A 16534-nucleotide genomic window follows, 5' to 3' on the forward strand; every position below is an offset into this window, starting at 1 on the left:
GCCAGCCACTGTGTAATTCCTTCCTTAATGTAACTGTGTTGATTAATAACCTTCCTCCGGATCACAGCCAGGATTTTCAAAACAGTCTTGCGATTAGCCAGTCATAAGATGCTTTTTATAGAATAAATGTTTGGTTCACAGGAAAAAGTAAGTAACTTTTTTACATGGTATTTTATATGAAAGATATGAAATATGTAGAATTTTTAGTTGCTTGGCAATAACTTTTGTACTGAGCTGAAGAGGGCGAAAACTAGACCTCTTGTAACCCTGTGGTTGACCTTGGCTGAGTTGGAAATAAGATTTCCAAAAAATTTATCCGGGAATGCAGATTTTCGTCGACAGTTGCACACTATCCATTGCAAGAATTTATTTTATTAAGTATGTTAACAACTTTTATCTCAGCCTAATGAAGCTTTTTTAAAATGTCTTAGCAATTTTTGGTGATGGTTTGCCCCTCCCATTCTCAAGAGCCGTCGCTTTAGGCCCCGTCATGAATTCAGCACGACAAGTTTTTGTTTTTATTGTGTTTAAGTTAACACGTTGCAATGAAGGTCACTTATGTGAAATGTTTTAAGTATTAAAATGAAAATTTGTTTCCTGAAATGTCAGTAAATGGCTAGCTAAGTGATCCAAAAAACCAACACTGTTTAGAATTTTTGGAGGGAGGCGGAGGCTCAAAAAACGGATAGGGGCAAATTTCACAAGAATAACAATAATGATTTGAACCCAACACTTAGTTTAAGTAGGTTTGAATAAATGATACTGAAATTATATTTTGTTGAGCTATTTGCTATTTTTTGTATTTCTTAATAGGATTTTAGGATGTTAGATTTTTTTTCAAACTGCATAACAAAATATTTGCTTTTGTGCAGATTAATTTGAATATTTAAGATAAAGAACTTTTTGACTTTAATTTTCAAAGAAACTTGGAAGCAGCTAGAGAATAAAAATTTCAATTTTTGTTGATTTATGTAATTGATTGTTTTAATAACTCAATGATTAACTCACAATGCTACAAGTTATTTTGACTGAAAATAACTTATGCTTATTATTTGTTTTTCTTTATCCTTCTTCAGAAGAAATGGAAGAGGAAGGAAGCAAAGAGGCTACTAATGCTAGTCCAAATGATGGTGGGAAAATAAAGCAGATTTTACTGACCGTGAAGTCAAATACAAACACTTATGGATCATTCACAAATTCACGTAGTGGCACATCAGTCTCAAGTTTAACATCAATTGATGAGCTTGAAAATGATGATAACATTGAGGGTAAATTTCATTAATCCTTCACTTTTAAAAACACATTAATTATAAAAACTGACAGAACATCATTATGCCCATATAATGAGGGAAACAAAAGTGTTTCGTTTGATATACCTTTTGTTGGTTTTTTTGGTAAAGAAGAAAAAAGAAATGAAATGTTAGTGCTGTCAATTTTATCAGTTCGACCATGACAATAGAATTGGAAAAATGGTTGGCCATTTAAGACTTCTTTCTTTACCAGTTTTAACAATGCACATATTTCAATTACATACAAGGTTTTTTTGGAGAAAGATTAGATTTTGTTTTTGAACACTTTGGTTTTTTGGTCTGCTTTTAATGGTATTGCATTATCTTTGTTTATCAATTAATTGTCTCTGGCTATATCTGAATTTCTTGATAAGGATGCATATGATTACAGTAAGTAACATTTGTTTGATACGGATTACAAAGGAAACAATAATATAAAATCAGTTAGCTAGAGTTTCTGACAATTTACTTTCACAACTTGCTTGCAATGTTATGACAAGCAAATCATTATGCTTTACCTGATTTGCTTCCTGCAGTTGACTCAGATAGTTTAATTTCAGACTTATGGTTGCAGCCATTTTTAATCTGCACCCAAGTCTCTCTCCACCAAACAATGTCCAATAATGCTTAGCTTGCAATGACATGACAATGAAAGTTGCATTACATTTAAGAAGCATTCAGGTTCATGAAATTTAGATCTAAGATCAAATAATAGTGATTTGATTGGCCTGTGCTCAACTGGCTATAATCTGGCACTTTATAACATATTTAAATAGTTTTGCACATTTAGATGGGTTTTGCAAAATTCTTTGAGATGACATGATCTTAATAAAAAACTGTTGAGGGACATCTATGACATTAAATTCAATCTTCTTCTTAACTATTCTAAACCCATTAGTTCATGTTATTAGTGATTTTTTTGTAACAAGATTTATTAATTTTTTTAAGGAGGTGTTGAAAAGAAGGTCATGGTTGCCACAATTTTTCAAAAGAATAAAGATGACATTGACTGTTTCCTGGCTGGAATCCCTGTCAAAGTGAAAGTAACAGAATTGATTAGAACTCCAAGGTCACATGTTCTCAACCCAAACCTGTAAGTTGGCATTTTTTTAAGTGTGTAGCTATTGTGTGATAAATATGTGCACTTTGAAGACGGCATGAGGAGCTGGCCCCGTATTTTTTAGCAATATTCTATTGTCCTCATAACCAGGGGCAGGCACTTGGTCAAATGTAGGGGGGAGCAAGCCTATTGTTTTAATAAGATGACATCACATTTCCCATTGCTTTAGAACAAAAGACCATTGACTTTTTAAAGTATTGGGGGCAATCACCCCCCTCGTCCCCCCAGGTGTCCGCCACTGCTCATAATAGATTTTCCTTGAGTAGTAATAACTTTCTTGACAGACCACAGTCCACAAATATTGATTTTGCTTTTGCTGCCTTAATTCTTGCTTTTTTCTTGATAGACTTCTTTAATTTATTTCATGATATTGTAGCTTTCATAGTTGCCAAATTTTGATTTCCCACTGGTGTCTAGAGAATCAAAATGATCTTGAAAAGGCACCTGTCATTTCCAAAATGATACAATTTATCTTAAGATTAGACAAGTAAAAGTAGCAAAAAGGTTCTTTGATGGAGAATCTTTGTCATTGAATACATCCTTTTTATTTTCTGGTAATGAAATAGAGAAATGTACTTTGGCTGACGACACCCTTTCCTTAGCTGCCTGATTTAATCTCTGAAATCAGAGGGAATTCAGAAAGTTTGATAGTCATTCCGTTACTAATTTGGTTATTAATGTGTTTCCTAAACCCACATACCCAAGGCTAGATGAAACTGAAACAATAAATGTGTATGTCATTTCTTTCTTTTGTTGTTGCTGAAAATAGCTTATGCTACTCCAATTTTTGTAAATTATGTATCTTATACACAAAATGCTTGTCTTAAATGTTTATTAACAGTAACATAGTTTGGACGTTATCCGTGTTTATCTATGATTTCCTTACCTACTTATCTTTCTTGATATAAGCCAACATATCTTTGACACCATCTCTTTACCATGCCTACAAGCTAGTGTAATTTTCTCTTTTAAATCTTTTGTTTGAAGAAAGCATGGGAAAGTAAAAACATAGCATAGATAAGTGCTGTTCGTTTGACAACCCTTAGTGGAAAACGCTGGATGATGACCAAAGATTAGCAGAATTTTATATCAATTTTATACTTGTGTGACTCTAAAGGAATGAAAACTGAAAGTCTTTTATTACCCTCAATATTAATTTATCAGCTACACAATCGAGTTGCAACACGGTGGATTTCATTGGACTATAAGAAGACGACACAGGCATTTTCTAAGGCTGCATACTGAACTCGTGATCGCCAAAGCAACATCCCAACTCCCAACGACTAAACGAGAAAAGATTAAATGCAAGTTGCCAAGCTTTCCAAGAAGGCCTGAGATAGCAGTGATTGGACAAAAGCAATTAGAGAAGCGGAAACGAGCTTTAGAGAAGTACCTGCGTGGTGTACTCAATCTACATGAAATCAGAAATGAAAAAGAAGTTCTCGAATTCGCTGAAATTAGCATTGCATCTTTTCTGTATGACTGCGGGCAAAAGAAGAAGTAAATTGTTTAGCCCGTTTTTTGTTTCTTATTAATGCTGGTACTTTAATCATCCTTTAATCTATTCTATCGCAAATGAAGAATGGAAACTTTGATTAAAGAAAGAAAGTCTTTATCACAAAACACTTCTTATGCTAAGAAATGAAATGCACGGATCTACATCTCATTCTCTTGGTGATTGCACGTTCTTGCATAAATTCAAAGTACAGTGATTAAATTCACCGTTCTTCGCTGGTATCTTTATGATAACCTGATATTTTCAGATACCGCGCTTGATAAATAAAGAGTGATGATAAATAATTAAGTTTTCTTTACAGTACATGGTAACTGCAAGAACTTTGATTACCGAGCAGTTATCAAGTATGATATTTTGGTCCGCATTTTAGAGAGTCCATGGTTGAAAAGAGGGCTGGAGGCCGCCGTGCTGCAGCAGGAATCTGCGGCTGCATGAATTGTGGAAGCTGTCATTGGAATGAACGGTAAGTGACGTGTGATGATTGCACTATCATTGTTTGTTTATAGTGTTTTCAGCTTTTATTTTGAAGTTATGATAAAAAATTGAATCAGACAGGTAGAAGATTCACGATGTAACAGTTAGATTCTCATCTTCTGTAGAAAGGCTACAGGTCTTGCCGAGAGTCATCAGAACACCCTGTAGGTATCAAATCTTTAGATACAACCAACAGTTTCTGATCCTATGAAAAGGCACTGCATCGCCTTCCCCTTAAAAGCTCAAAGCTTTTTAAATCTTATGAACAGCATCATTAAAATGCGTAGATCAAGCAACCATTGGCAGGCCCCATTTGCAAGATACTTTCTTTATTTATTCGTTAAAATACAATCACTGCCAAAATTACTTGGAACAGCAAATACTTTGCTCTGTGCTTTTGGGAGAGGGGGATGGCTGAATTTGCCTTTGAAAACTGACGTTAGTGTTCCAAGACTTTTGGCAGTGATTGTAGGTTGATGGTAAGAGATCTTGTCCAATCATTTGGCCCAACCTAAGATTCAACGCTGTTTTGCTTCCAAGAACTGGTTTTTTTACTTTTCTCTCCTCAGTAAGCTTCCAGTATATTGAAGCTGCCAACGAATGCCAAAGATCTGCTCCTTGAAGAAATTTTCAAGACTCTGCTTTTTGAACAAAAACTTTGAAAAATTCATTTGTTGGTCGCCGCAACGATTAAGTTGAAGAAATAAGAGTTTAATTTTGTTTATTGTCCTTTCGCCTGACCTTTTTTTCCTTGTATTAGGCATCTTCACCCCATTATAACAAACTTTTTTTTCGTAGATGGCTGACTCTCAAAGACAGTTATGTTCTATATCTGAAGTGGGTGCTCACGTTTATCAATCGAAATAATTATATGCATTTTGATGTCTTACTTTGATTTAGAAAATGTATGTATTCGGTAAATTAAATACAACGTTTGTCAGTTGACTGTTTTTCGTTCTTAGCAAGCTAGCTTTTCATAATTGCTGGGAAACATTCTACACCATAAAATATTTTAAGAGGCTAAGTGAATTGTCCGCGATAAACACTGAAGTTTCTTTTTCAAGAACATAACAAGCCTTCGGTAATTTTTGAATGTGAAAAATCTATTGACGTCATTGTACGGAAAACTTGATAAGAGTAGTTCTACTATGACTGGCCTTCACTTGATAGATGCAGAGTTTTTCTTTTAAGTTCTTAAAGATTTTCGTCTAAGGTTGTCACTGAACCGCTGTTAATCTTTGTTTTATTTTTAGTCCAAAGACCAGAATCATTCGAGACCTTCTATTGTTCGACTCAAACTTTACAGTTAAGTCCGGCAGAAAACACAGTGGTCATAGGAGTGGGCTTGTCATATCAAACGACTCAAGGTATAGTTAATACGAGCTATCAAACTAACAAAAGTATTATGTATTCAGTTTGTGTACACCTGTTAGTGTTTGCCTTTTCATTTCATCGATACAGTGGGCTTGAGTAACTGTAGTTAATGATTTTGTTGCTTCTATTGTATATATCTCCTATCTCTGTGGCTCCACAAGATTCTTTATTTGCTCCACTCATGTTTATATGTTTAAAAGATTACGTGTTCACAAGTGAAAGTAATTTAGAATCAGTTAAAGTGAATTAAGTTAATTTTTACAATGATAAGTGAAAGTATGCCAGTTCATGTTGGGTATGAGCTGGCTTACGTAGTAAAATTTAGTTTTCACCAAAGTCGAAGATAAATATTTGAGATTTTTAATTTTATGTGGAATTTTGCAGGGATTTGACTGTCAAATGTCAATCGCAAAGGGATTCGAGGTATGTACGGATTCTTTCACTCTTAGGAAAGGCCGAAATTTCAGCTTAAACCTCTTAATTTTGAGAGATTTACTGAGATTTTTTCGCTTTGTATGCAGATCTTGAATGGGTAACTTAGTATAAACAAATTCATTCCAAATTTTTAGTGATATTAACGAGTCATATTGTTCCAGATTCGACCGGTCATTGTCGTGTTAAAAATTTAGAGTAAATCGAATCTTAATTATTGGAGAAGGCTCGTCCACACTGCAGCCTACCCTTTGTGATTTTAAAGCTACCTTTCCATAATCTGAAATATACTATCAAATCAAGAAACTATCCTTTAAATAATCTTATTTGCATGTATAATTACAGGATATAATCACTTTAAGGGCATCTAACTATTTCTTGAAGATAGACATAACAAAAAATGTTCGTTTCTCCGTAATGTTTAGAGAATTTAAGAATTTAAGAGTTGAAGTATGCAAGTTATCTCTACTCACAGATATTTTACTTCAATTCTTTTATTTCTATCAGAGAATGGGTAACTGCAATTGCAAAAGCCATGGCTGGTTCAGGCTCTGATTGGCTGAAAGAGCATCACCATGACTCATTCGCCCCTGTGAGAAGAGAGAACAAAGTTCAATGGTACTTTTTTTGAATTACGCCTGTTATTAATATGAATATTCATTTTTGCACCTGAATGTTTATTTGCGCCTGGAACATTTGTTTTTATGTTGCTGTGTCTGCTAGCAGCAACTTGTTTCACCTGTGTTACCTTAAAATGCCTTTAATGAGAACCTTGGCTAGCAAAATCAAGTTCGTGGGAAGTCACATGTCTTAGAGTAAGGTGTACTTAGACTTAGGTATAGTTCAAATCTTTCCTCCTATTAATAAATTTTGCTACTACTGTGTCATTAATTTTTCACGATTGCACTAGAAAGGCAATGTTTTTTTGTTTTATTAGAGGAGCAGATATCTGTTTTTCAGAAGAAGTTTTTTTGTAATTACTGAACTTTACTGCAACATGCGAGTTACAAATCCTAGATTTATACCTCGTTATATTTGATTCTCGACTTGAGCAAGGTTCTTTGATAATATTTCGACAGTATATTTTTTAGCAGACGTTGATTAGATATACCAGTATAATTTCAAAAGAAAGACGACGTATTGCAATTAGGATATGTGGGTTACAAATGCATTTCAAATATTGGTTTAATTAGAATGTGTAAAGTATGTAATTTGTATTTTGTATTTGTATTTGTTTCTACCTAGCATCCGAAGGTAGTTTTTAGGACACTGAGAAGCTATGCTTATCGAGCTGTGTCCTGGTCCTTCCTCTCGATGTGACCACACCTCATGATTCCTATTCCTGGAATTAGAGAGAGCTGGCGACTCTCCTCACACTGGGTGAAAGTTTGGTCATGCCAGAGACTCGAACCACGGACCCTTGGGTCTGTAGTCAGCGCCTCTAACAACTGGGCCATCCTCGTAATTACAAATGCAGAAAAGTATTTCTGTAATGGTTATCTGAACATGATAATTAATAATTGTTTGTAGGTTTGTGGATGCTCAAGGATACATGGAACAAGTTGCTGATGCAATTACAAATGCAGAGGAAGAAATCTTCATCACTGATTGGTGGTTAGTTTTCAGTCCTTGACATTGGTTATGGATTTTTTCTCATTTTCTTCAACTCATGCTGCATTCAGTACAACTTTAATGTAAAATCATCAGAATGTCTTGGGAGCTTTAATGTGATTTTTTCTTCTCAGAAGAAAAGTTTTTCTTAAGCTCCATGTTTCTTTGTTTATACTGCTCAAACATTTAGCTGCTTCGATATTTTTTTGTTTCTTTTAGAGGCTATTTATAAGTAAAATTCAACCCGTTTCAACACGGGCTGAAATTTTAGGCCATTGCTTGTTTTCCTTTTTGTTTACATTAAAATTCTCATCATTATTTTCATAATTAAATATATAGAGTAGAGTAAAGATGTTCAGCTTCTCTTGTAATGAATTAAATAGATTTAGCTTCTTTTGTTTCCGCCTGAGCTGAAATTTATCCTTTCATTTCACCGCTTTCATTTAAACACGCCCGAGCTGATATTTTTTGCATTTCTTTCTGAAATTGGTTGTAAGATATTAGCCAGCTCTACCTAAGAATGGTTTTAGGATGATTAAGGGGGGGGGGGGAGGAAAGGTGAGTATAGCTGCATCTCTAAAATTTTGGTAGGAATAGCCTTTGACTTTTGTTCAGGCGTTATCTGTTTGGCGCTACTAGCCTGGAGGTTGATTAAGTTTGTGCTGTTTTCAGGCTAAAACGGTTAAATTAACGCTCTTTTCAGGCTAACAGATTGAAACAGTTTTCAGCAAGTTTCTTTGTGCTACAGGGACTAGCATTTCTTTGCCTTTGTCAACTCTTTGCATTCTGAACCTTAGTAGCATTTATTACACTTATCTTCATCCCCAAAACCAAGTCGGTCTCAAACAAATACATCATAAATTTACACTTTAATCTGGTTGCAGGCTTAGCCCAGAGCTTCACTTGAAACGTCCAGTCACAGACATGAATAAATGGAGACTTGACTTGTTGCTGAAAGAAAGAGCACACAACGGAGTTCGAGTTTATGTGATAATGTATAAAGAACTAGAAATGGCTTTAACTATTGACAGTAACTACAGCAAGCAAGTTCTCCATAGCCTTCACGAAAGCAATGTCAAGGTAAAAATCAGTTTAAAGTTCCTACCTCTTTCTCATATTTTGTCGTTCTCATGACACTTTCTCCTAGCAACTGGCAATCTGTGTTTTACTTCAAAGAAGGTTATGACGTGAAAGGTTGAATACCAATACTTCATTTTGTTGGTTGAAGATAAACTACAGGAGGAATCTTATATTTGAGAAACCCAAGCAAAGAGCGCTGATTGGAACATACAACAACGTCCCATTGTTTAAGTCACCCAATGAGAATTTAGTTGACCAGCAAGGTGATCGGTGTATTTTGTTTTGAATTTTCATTTCATCAACAAAATTAGATTCCTTATCTTTCAGCACGACTCTTAATAAATCTTTCCCGATTGTTTGTCAAAAACCTTTTGTTTGGGTCACAGGTCCTTCGACATCCTGATCATCTACCTGGGTCTGGAACATTTTTATGGGCACACCATGAGAAGATCGTTTGTATTGATCAAAAGATTGCTTTTCTAGGAGGTGAGTTCGTTAGTAGACCGTACGACTGTAATTTCCTTTATGGTATTATTTCTTCATTATTTTTGAGACATTCTCAAAAGAGTTCAGAACAAAATGGCCCCTTATGGTCATTTATCTGATATCTCTGGGCATTTATATCATCCCAAATGTAGATTATTTGGTATATTCAATTTTTATTTTTTTAGGTTAATAAAACGAAGATGATATGCACGCAGAAGATAATCATCGACTTTATCCCGTTTTAATGATTTATCTCTCCATTTCCTGAGAAAAAAGCTCTATGAGATGGTACTTGTATTATTTAGGTTAAACCTTATCTAAGTCAACTATTTATCTAGCTGCCTCTGTAAGGATATCTCCCAAGGTGTCTTTGTTTTGTAGGTGTTGATTTATGCTTTGGCCGCTGGGACAATCACAAGCACCCCCTTACAGACTTCGGTTCTGCTCGACCGAGTTTTCTGACAAAGACTGTAAATATCAATTGTTATTTTTATGTATTTCCTTATTCATTTTTTAATCTTATGGATATCTGTGAACTAAGCCCTGCTTTTCAGAAAGTACCAACGATATTTTCATTTTTACACAATTTTACACAGGTAGTGCTGTACAATTACAAAGTTGTTACAGTGGTCAAGGCGTTCTGATAAAAAACATTATACAAGCTGCAATGATTGCTTCCTATAACACATGTATCCCTAATCCCCTTTTTATTGGGTCTAGTCATTGATTTTCTTCCCTTTGCTTCAATTATGCTCATCGATGTTTTTGTATTACAGGAAAGCACTATTGCTCACATGTCAAGATTCCTTGTCGATGCATTTGGCGCGATTCCAGCATCATCGTCTTCAGGTGATGTTTCTGCAGAGGTAGATGGAGCCGATGAGACTGACCAGTCAAAATTATTCATCGGCAAAGATTTCTGTAATCCATATCTGAAAGACTTTTATGAGTTACACAAGCCTTTTGAAGATTCAATCGACAGAAACCTGTTCCCTAGAATGCCTTGGCATGATATCGCTGCTGTTGTTTACGGGGCTGCTGCCAGAGATGTTGGAAGACACTTCATCGAGAGATGGAACTTCACCAAGGTAGAAATTTCAAATTAAAAACAAAATAGTTGATAGCAGTGGCGGACACTTGGGGGGGCGACCGCCCCCAATACTTTAGAGGACAATGATCTTTTGTTCTAAAAGAATGGGAAATGTGACGTCATCTTATTAAAACAATAGGCTTGCCCCCCCCCCCCCCCCAATATTTGATCAAGTGTACGCCTCTGGTTGATAGTCTGTTAATATCCTTATGCCAAAAAGTTTGGCTACTTCTCAAAACCAGCTCTCTGTTTCACTTTCTTGAATAAGTTTTTTTGTGCTGAATTTTGCTTCAGTTTTTTATTCTTGGCCAAAATTAAATTAAATTCTTAATGAAAATTGTCTTTGCAAGATGTGACACTGTTTATTGTTCGTTTCGAAGATGAATCCCTTTTTTTTGTTTCGTAAATGTTTTGAAATATCCCCTAACAAGTTTGCATGTTATGAAAACTTCTCAAGCGCTATGAAAATCTCTAATGAATTTGGACTTTGGATTCTTTCAACACAATCATAGGTGTATTCCCAATGCTATTTTCTTGACTTTTCCATTTTTAGAGGCTTAAGGCCAAAGAAGATGAAGGATATCCTTTACTCCTACCGCGGTCATACTGCCCAGTTCCTGATGTTAAACCATTCGATGCTAACAACACTATTGTTGCCGACTGCCAGGTTTGTAATATTTGTTCTGACCTGAATAATGACGTAATCAGTTTCTCGAACAGCTCCTTGTTCAGTTTGCTTTTTCCTTTTGCTAGTAGATTTGATTTAAGTAACATAGTGGCAGATAGGCAATACCAAGGTTTTTTTCAACGCCGCAACGTGTGCTCGGATCCATTTGAGGGCTGGTCCCTACAAGTAAACCAAGAACCCTCATCGGATGATCCAAATAAAGAAGGAAGTAGCTTAGAGCTCAAACCCGAGCTCTGCTTTACCTCTGCTTTACCTCTGATTATACCCATACTCTTCTCAGCTTACTTTAGTATTCTATTTAAGCTCGCCACCGTCTTGTAGATTCTTCGTTCTGCGTCTCGATGGTCAGCAGGAATTTCGACTGAAGATTCAATCCACAAAGCCTACATCGAGACAATAAGGAATTCAAAACATTTCATATACATTGAGGTAGCCTTGAAATTTCTTAAAGTTTCTCTTGTCTCCTTACATTGTATTTGTCTCATTTACATGTTCAGGCTGTTTTTACTTTTCAAAGGTATTTTGAATAAGTCAGTATAAATTGGTTCAACGCCTATAATAAAAAAAATGATAATAATAAAACAAATATTTACAGAGGATGGCCTCAGTCACTCGAGGGTGCTTCTCATGAGGGTCCTCTATTTAGCTATGAAAAGCATTGTATCAGTTAGAGAGAAGTGATCTTATTATTGCCATCTTCATTGTTAATAACAACAATAATATGAATTTAATGGTATATAAAAGCAAAGACCAAAGTTTCATATTGTAATCATTATATAATTTATTAACAGAACCAGTTTTTCATCACATCACTAAAGTCAGAGTATGTATACAATGAAATTGGGGATGCCTTAGTTGACAGAATAGTCAAAGCTCACCAGTAAGTTCGATTTCTGGAATTTTTTGCTATCTTTTTGTTGCTGCCATTTGAACTATGAACTGCCCTTTCTTCAAACTTCTAAAACCTATAAAGCGCCGTCTTAGTGCTCAAAACCTTTCAGAATTGCTGGAACACCTGCATTGTTGCTAAATTTCAATGATGTATGGATGCCAGTGAGCATCTGACAGATTTTGGTCGCATAAACGCATTTAATGAAGTAATCAAAGTTGTTTAGAGGGGAGAAGAATTTAGCTGGTGTTGAGAACTTGGGTAGGGTGTTGAGTCATGGCGTTGCCATCATTGTAACCTTTGATCGTGGTGTTTAAGTTTTTTATGGCAAAGGACTGTGTATGTTGAGGGAGGGGAAGACGGTGGAGAATAAAAGGCTAAAAGGCGTGGCACCTTAGAAATGAAAAGTTTATCTTACAAATGTATGGAGGAAACGTAATCTTTCATGTTTTTATTCTAATCACATTCCGAAATGAATTCTTTAACAAAAATTTTTAGAAACGACGAGAAATTCCTAGTGCTGGTTGTGATGCCATTGCTGCCTTGCTTTCCAGGTAAGCGATGTTATGTAATAGTCTCTGTTATTCACAGCCTGAAGGACTAGGTTTTTTTTTAAATTTCCGAATAAAAAGGGCTTTTTGTGCAAAACATAACTTTATTGTTTCCATCAGTTATTAAAAGGAGAAAATTTCCAGATAGCACTACAAGCTGCAATTAATACTTTGATATGTTTTGATTGTTTTTCCGGGGGTAGGAAGAAGGATCGTCAACATTTTTATTGTGGAAAATTGGATGTTGCGAAGGCGTGACATCTTAGGGTAAACGTGTAGTTTGCCTAAAAGCTGAGTTTGTACAAAGTAAATAAATTCAAGGACGTTTAAGGATTTATATAGGCTTTAGAATTTTTGTAAGGATTAACCATTTTTTGGTGGTACAAAACTTGAAAATGGCTTTGCAAAAAATAAAAATGTTCTGGCGTTTTAGACTCTAAAGAGTGCCAGACGAAAAGCTTTAGTTTATGCAGCCTGCTGGCGCGTTCAAGCAACTTTACATTGCCACTGTTGGCAGAAACCACATAATGAATCCTCCTTTATCCACTGTGAACATTCAAATAAAATCGAACGATGATTACATGTAAACTCAGTCCCTTTTCTTGACCTACAATCCCCACGTCTTTTCTTCTACCTCGCTCTTTTCGAATCGCCTCCTTTTCCTGCTCTTCAACCAAATGGAACGTCTATTTTTATGGAGCCTACATTTACTCAAAACTATGTTTTTTTCAAAGCCATTTTCAAAATTGATTGATTGCCAGGGGTTCCTTAAGCCTTTGTGTTTGATATTTAGTGTCATTTTCCTTTTTAACATCAGCTATTAGCATATAATGAGGAAAGTATCTTGCTACTGGCAAACGTGTTCACCTATACTATGCTTTCAAACGATTGATATTTTTCGTTGATTGATATATTAGTGCGTAATTCGCAAGACTTGAAGATTTGCATAGTTTTCAGATTTAGGTGATTTTCCCTTGCCTCCATTTGGATATGTTGAGCCTTGTGGTAAATGGTAGAGAGCTTTGCTCTCCAGAAACATAGCTTTAGGGGAGCATGATAAAAGGTTTCCTTTCCCCTTGCATTTGCCACTTATTATTAAAGTAAATATTATATGCACAGTGTACAAAACTAGTCGTAGATTTGTGTCCTTTTTTCTTTTTTCTCACAAATCCTTTTATACTATCGATAAAGAGAATCAGAGTTCTGACGTCACATATCATGTCTAGGTGAAATAGGCCAGCCAAGTGGCTCAGCAAAGCTGATTGTTGAGCACTGGAATTACAGGACCATCTGCCGAAGCCCTGAATCTATTTACGAATTGCTTAAAGGAAAAGGAGGTATTAAGTAATGACTTTAAATTGTGAAGGTTTATTTTTTATATTTATGAATGGGGGCCTATTCGAGGGGCGGCTTATACGAGGGGGGACTTATGAAATTATTGTAGACATTTAGAAGACATTATTAAAAGACCTCGTTTATTTCAGTAGGAATTTCTTTATGAGCATTTAATTAATTACTACAAAAAGTATGAATTTGTTGTGGTTATTCAATAAAACGCCATAGACAACCTCAGATGGCAAAATTATCAAATGTAGGGGTCCAATTCGAGAATTTACGGTAGCAGCGGGGGCTTATTCAAGGAGGGGGGCTTATTGACAATTTGTAGTTCTAGGGTGGGGGCTTATTCAAGGGGGGGGGGCTTTTTCGAGGGAGGCCAATTCGAGGATTTACTGTATTCTTAAAAGTTTGTTGATTCTGAACCTGAATAACTTTATAAACAATATTTTTATTCAAGAAAAAATTAAATGGCAAAACATGCGAATGAATTTCTGACTTGCAAACTTCGCAAAATATTCGCCATTAGACGCCACTTAATTTTATTTGTGATGTAAAAACATATGTTAATTGGTAACCAATTTCGTTGATCTTCCGTCTTACAGTGGAAGATCCTTGTAAATACATACGATTTCATGGGCTGAGGACTTACGAAGACCTCCAAGGAAAACTGGTAGGTGAAAAAGGCTTGTAATTTTTTCCTTTGCAATTTAACATGTACTTTTTGTGGGTAGGTTTTCCGCCAACATTTCCATCATAATACATTTGGTGCTCAATTACACAGAATCTTTCCTTTTTATGTGATAACTTTATGGGATATTTTTCTCAAAATTTGGCTCCTGGAGTTTTGAAATATATAGTGAAATAATGTTTTTGAATGTTGGCCTATTGAAATTTTTGGCACCTGGAAACAAAACCTACGAAACCATCATCTGAAACGTCACTTTTCATATCTGAAATACGAGTTTCATTTCCAGCTCATTTTGTATCCCAACATTTAGCACGTTGTAGCCTCTGTAATCATGCCTCTTTTGTACATGTATCTGCTAACTTTAGTCATGCTACTCTGTGGTCGCTTTCCTTCACTCAAAGTGAAAAGAAATACATTGTGATACGGTCAACTCTTGCTCTTTCACTTCTCGCCAACATGTTATATCGGAGTTTTTACATTGTAGGTTACTGAAGCAATCTACGTTCATAGCAAATTGATGATTGTCGATGATCGTTTTGTTATACTTGGTTCAGGTGAATGACACTTTTATTTATTGATTATTTATCTAATCTTTCTTAAGGGAAAATTGCTACAATGTTGTTCAAAAAGATAGAAAGATGATTTTGAATAAGTAATGCCTGGTAAGAATTTCCAGATCAAATGTTTCTGTTTTAAAAATGTTTCAAGGAATTGTAGGAATGTAGCAGCTTCAACAGTCTTAACCACCCCCCGCTGGCACAAATACGGGTAAGAGGGAATCATGGATTTCTTTGTCAATCGTGCTTTGAATTTTCCATTCTTCAAATTCAGCGTGCTTTTCAAAATTTTCAAAAATTGAAAAAATGCCTAATGCCAGTTGTTAAAATCTCACATAATGTAGCTGATTCTTTGAATTTTCATAGCAAACATCAACGACAGGAGTATGCTGGGGAACCGAGATTCAGAAATTGCAATCATTGTTCAGGATACGGAAATGGTATGCATCTCCAGTTAGTTGAACCCCCCCCCCCCCTGCTCCCCCTGGATGCTAGTTAGGGCCTGTTCACATGAAGTGGGCTGGTCAACTCAAGTGGGGTCCGTGCTTTCTATAAATTCCTTTGCTCCCTGTATTTGCGTTTACATGGAGAATGGGCCAGCCCGCTCAGGTGAGATCCGCGAGAAGGACAGGTGGGATCCGCATCAGCTGGGATCCGCATCAGCTGGGATCCGCATCAGCTGGGATCCGCGTCAGGTGGAATGGAAATTGTCCATGTAAACGCAATCAGGTGGGCTACCCCACTCACTGAAAGTCATTGCGCTTGCGTAGAGAAAGTTGGCGCCAAACTAAACCAAATGATAATGTCGTATGAATCAGCAGACACAGTTCGGGCTCTTCTGCTAAAAGCGTACAGAAACCTGGAGGATTCAAACGTTTCCTCAATTGAACTGACACTAACATATCGACCACATACTTTTGATAGATCGAACACAAAATCAGAATTACGTGTAACGTATGAATCCGAGCATAAAGTATAACTGAACGGTCAGAAAAGGAATTCAATTGTTATTCGCCATTGAGGAAAACTTATATCCAATACTGTGGCGCCAAAAACTAAAAAAGCCTCATTTACAATTTTCAAATAAGAGGCCATCCCACCAAAGTGGGATAAATGGCATCCTTATTTAAACACTTGCGAACACGATCTCACCTGCAGAAACTAGCCCACTTCATGTGAACATGTCCTTAGTTTCGGCAGTTTTTAGACTAATGTAATCCAAAGGGGCTTATACAAGGGGGGCAATTCGAGTATTTTCGATATCTTCTGCATCACATTGTCTTTACGATTAACTGTCTTGAAAAAATTAATGGTTTAGTGATTAGTCACTTCTTTCGTTTATACGATGAAA

The 16534-nt window shown here is 35.9% G+C and overlaps 1 protein-coding gene across 3 annotated transcripts in view; it reads left to right on the plus strand.

The window, feature by feature from the left end:
• The window catches only part of LOC135693364 (phospholipase D1), a 24573-nt gene continuing 8039 nt past the window's right edge, over positions 1-16534 (plus strand). Inside the window, exons 1-22 of one of the 3 annotated variants that reach the window (XM_065211936.2) lie at positions 1-147; positions 1077-1268; positions 2238-2382; positions 3574-3909; positions 4296-4388; positions 5198-5236; positions 5653-5766; positions 6158-6196; positions 6713-6823; positions 7736-7819; positions 8701-8896; positions 9283-9382; positions 9764-9852; positions 10159-10470; positions 11026-11139; positions 11482-11589; positions 11952-12040; positions 12548-12603; positions 13827-13937; positions 14541-14608; positions 15111-15180; positions 15550-15623. In XM_065211936.2, coding sequence (XP_065068008.2) covers positions 1082-1268; positions 2238-2382; positions 3574-3909; positions 4296-4388; positions 5198-5236; positions 5653-5766; positions 6158-6196; positions 6713-6823; positions 7736-7819; positions 8701-8896; positions 9283-9382; positions 9764-9852; positions 10159-10470; positions 11026-11139; positions 11482-11589; positions 11952-12040; positions 12548-12603; positions 13827-13937; positions 14541-14608; positions 15111-15180; positions 15550-15623 — 2535 coding nt within the window. In that variant the 5' untranslated portion in view covers positions 1-147; positions 1077-1081. Of the gene's footprint in view, positions 148-241; positions 379-1076; positions 1269-2237; positions 2383-3573; positions 3910-4295; positions 4389-5197; positions 5237-5652; positions 5767-6157; positions 6197-6712; positions 6824-7735; positions 7820-8700; positions 8897-9282; positions 9383-9763; positions 9853-10158; positions 10471-11025; positions 11140-11481; positions 11590-11951; positions 12041-12547; positions 12604-13826; positions 13938-14540; positions 14609-15110; positions 15181-15549; positions 15624-16534 lie in introns of those variants that run through there. The other 2 variants (XM_065211855.2, XM_065212006.2) reach the window with 2 other exon arrangements.

Source organism: Rhopilema esculentum, chromosome 17 (assembly GCF_057945365.1).
Source record: "Rhopilema esculentum isolate cy_ngs chromosome 17, ASM5794536v1, whole genome shotgun sequence".
Classification (NCBI taxonomy): domain Eukaryota; kingdom Metazoa; phylum Cnidaria; class Scyphozoa; order Rhizostomeae; family Rhizostomatidae; genus Rhopilema; species Rhopilema esculentum.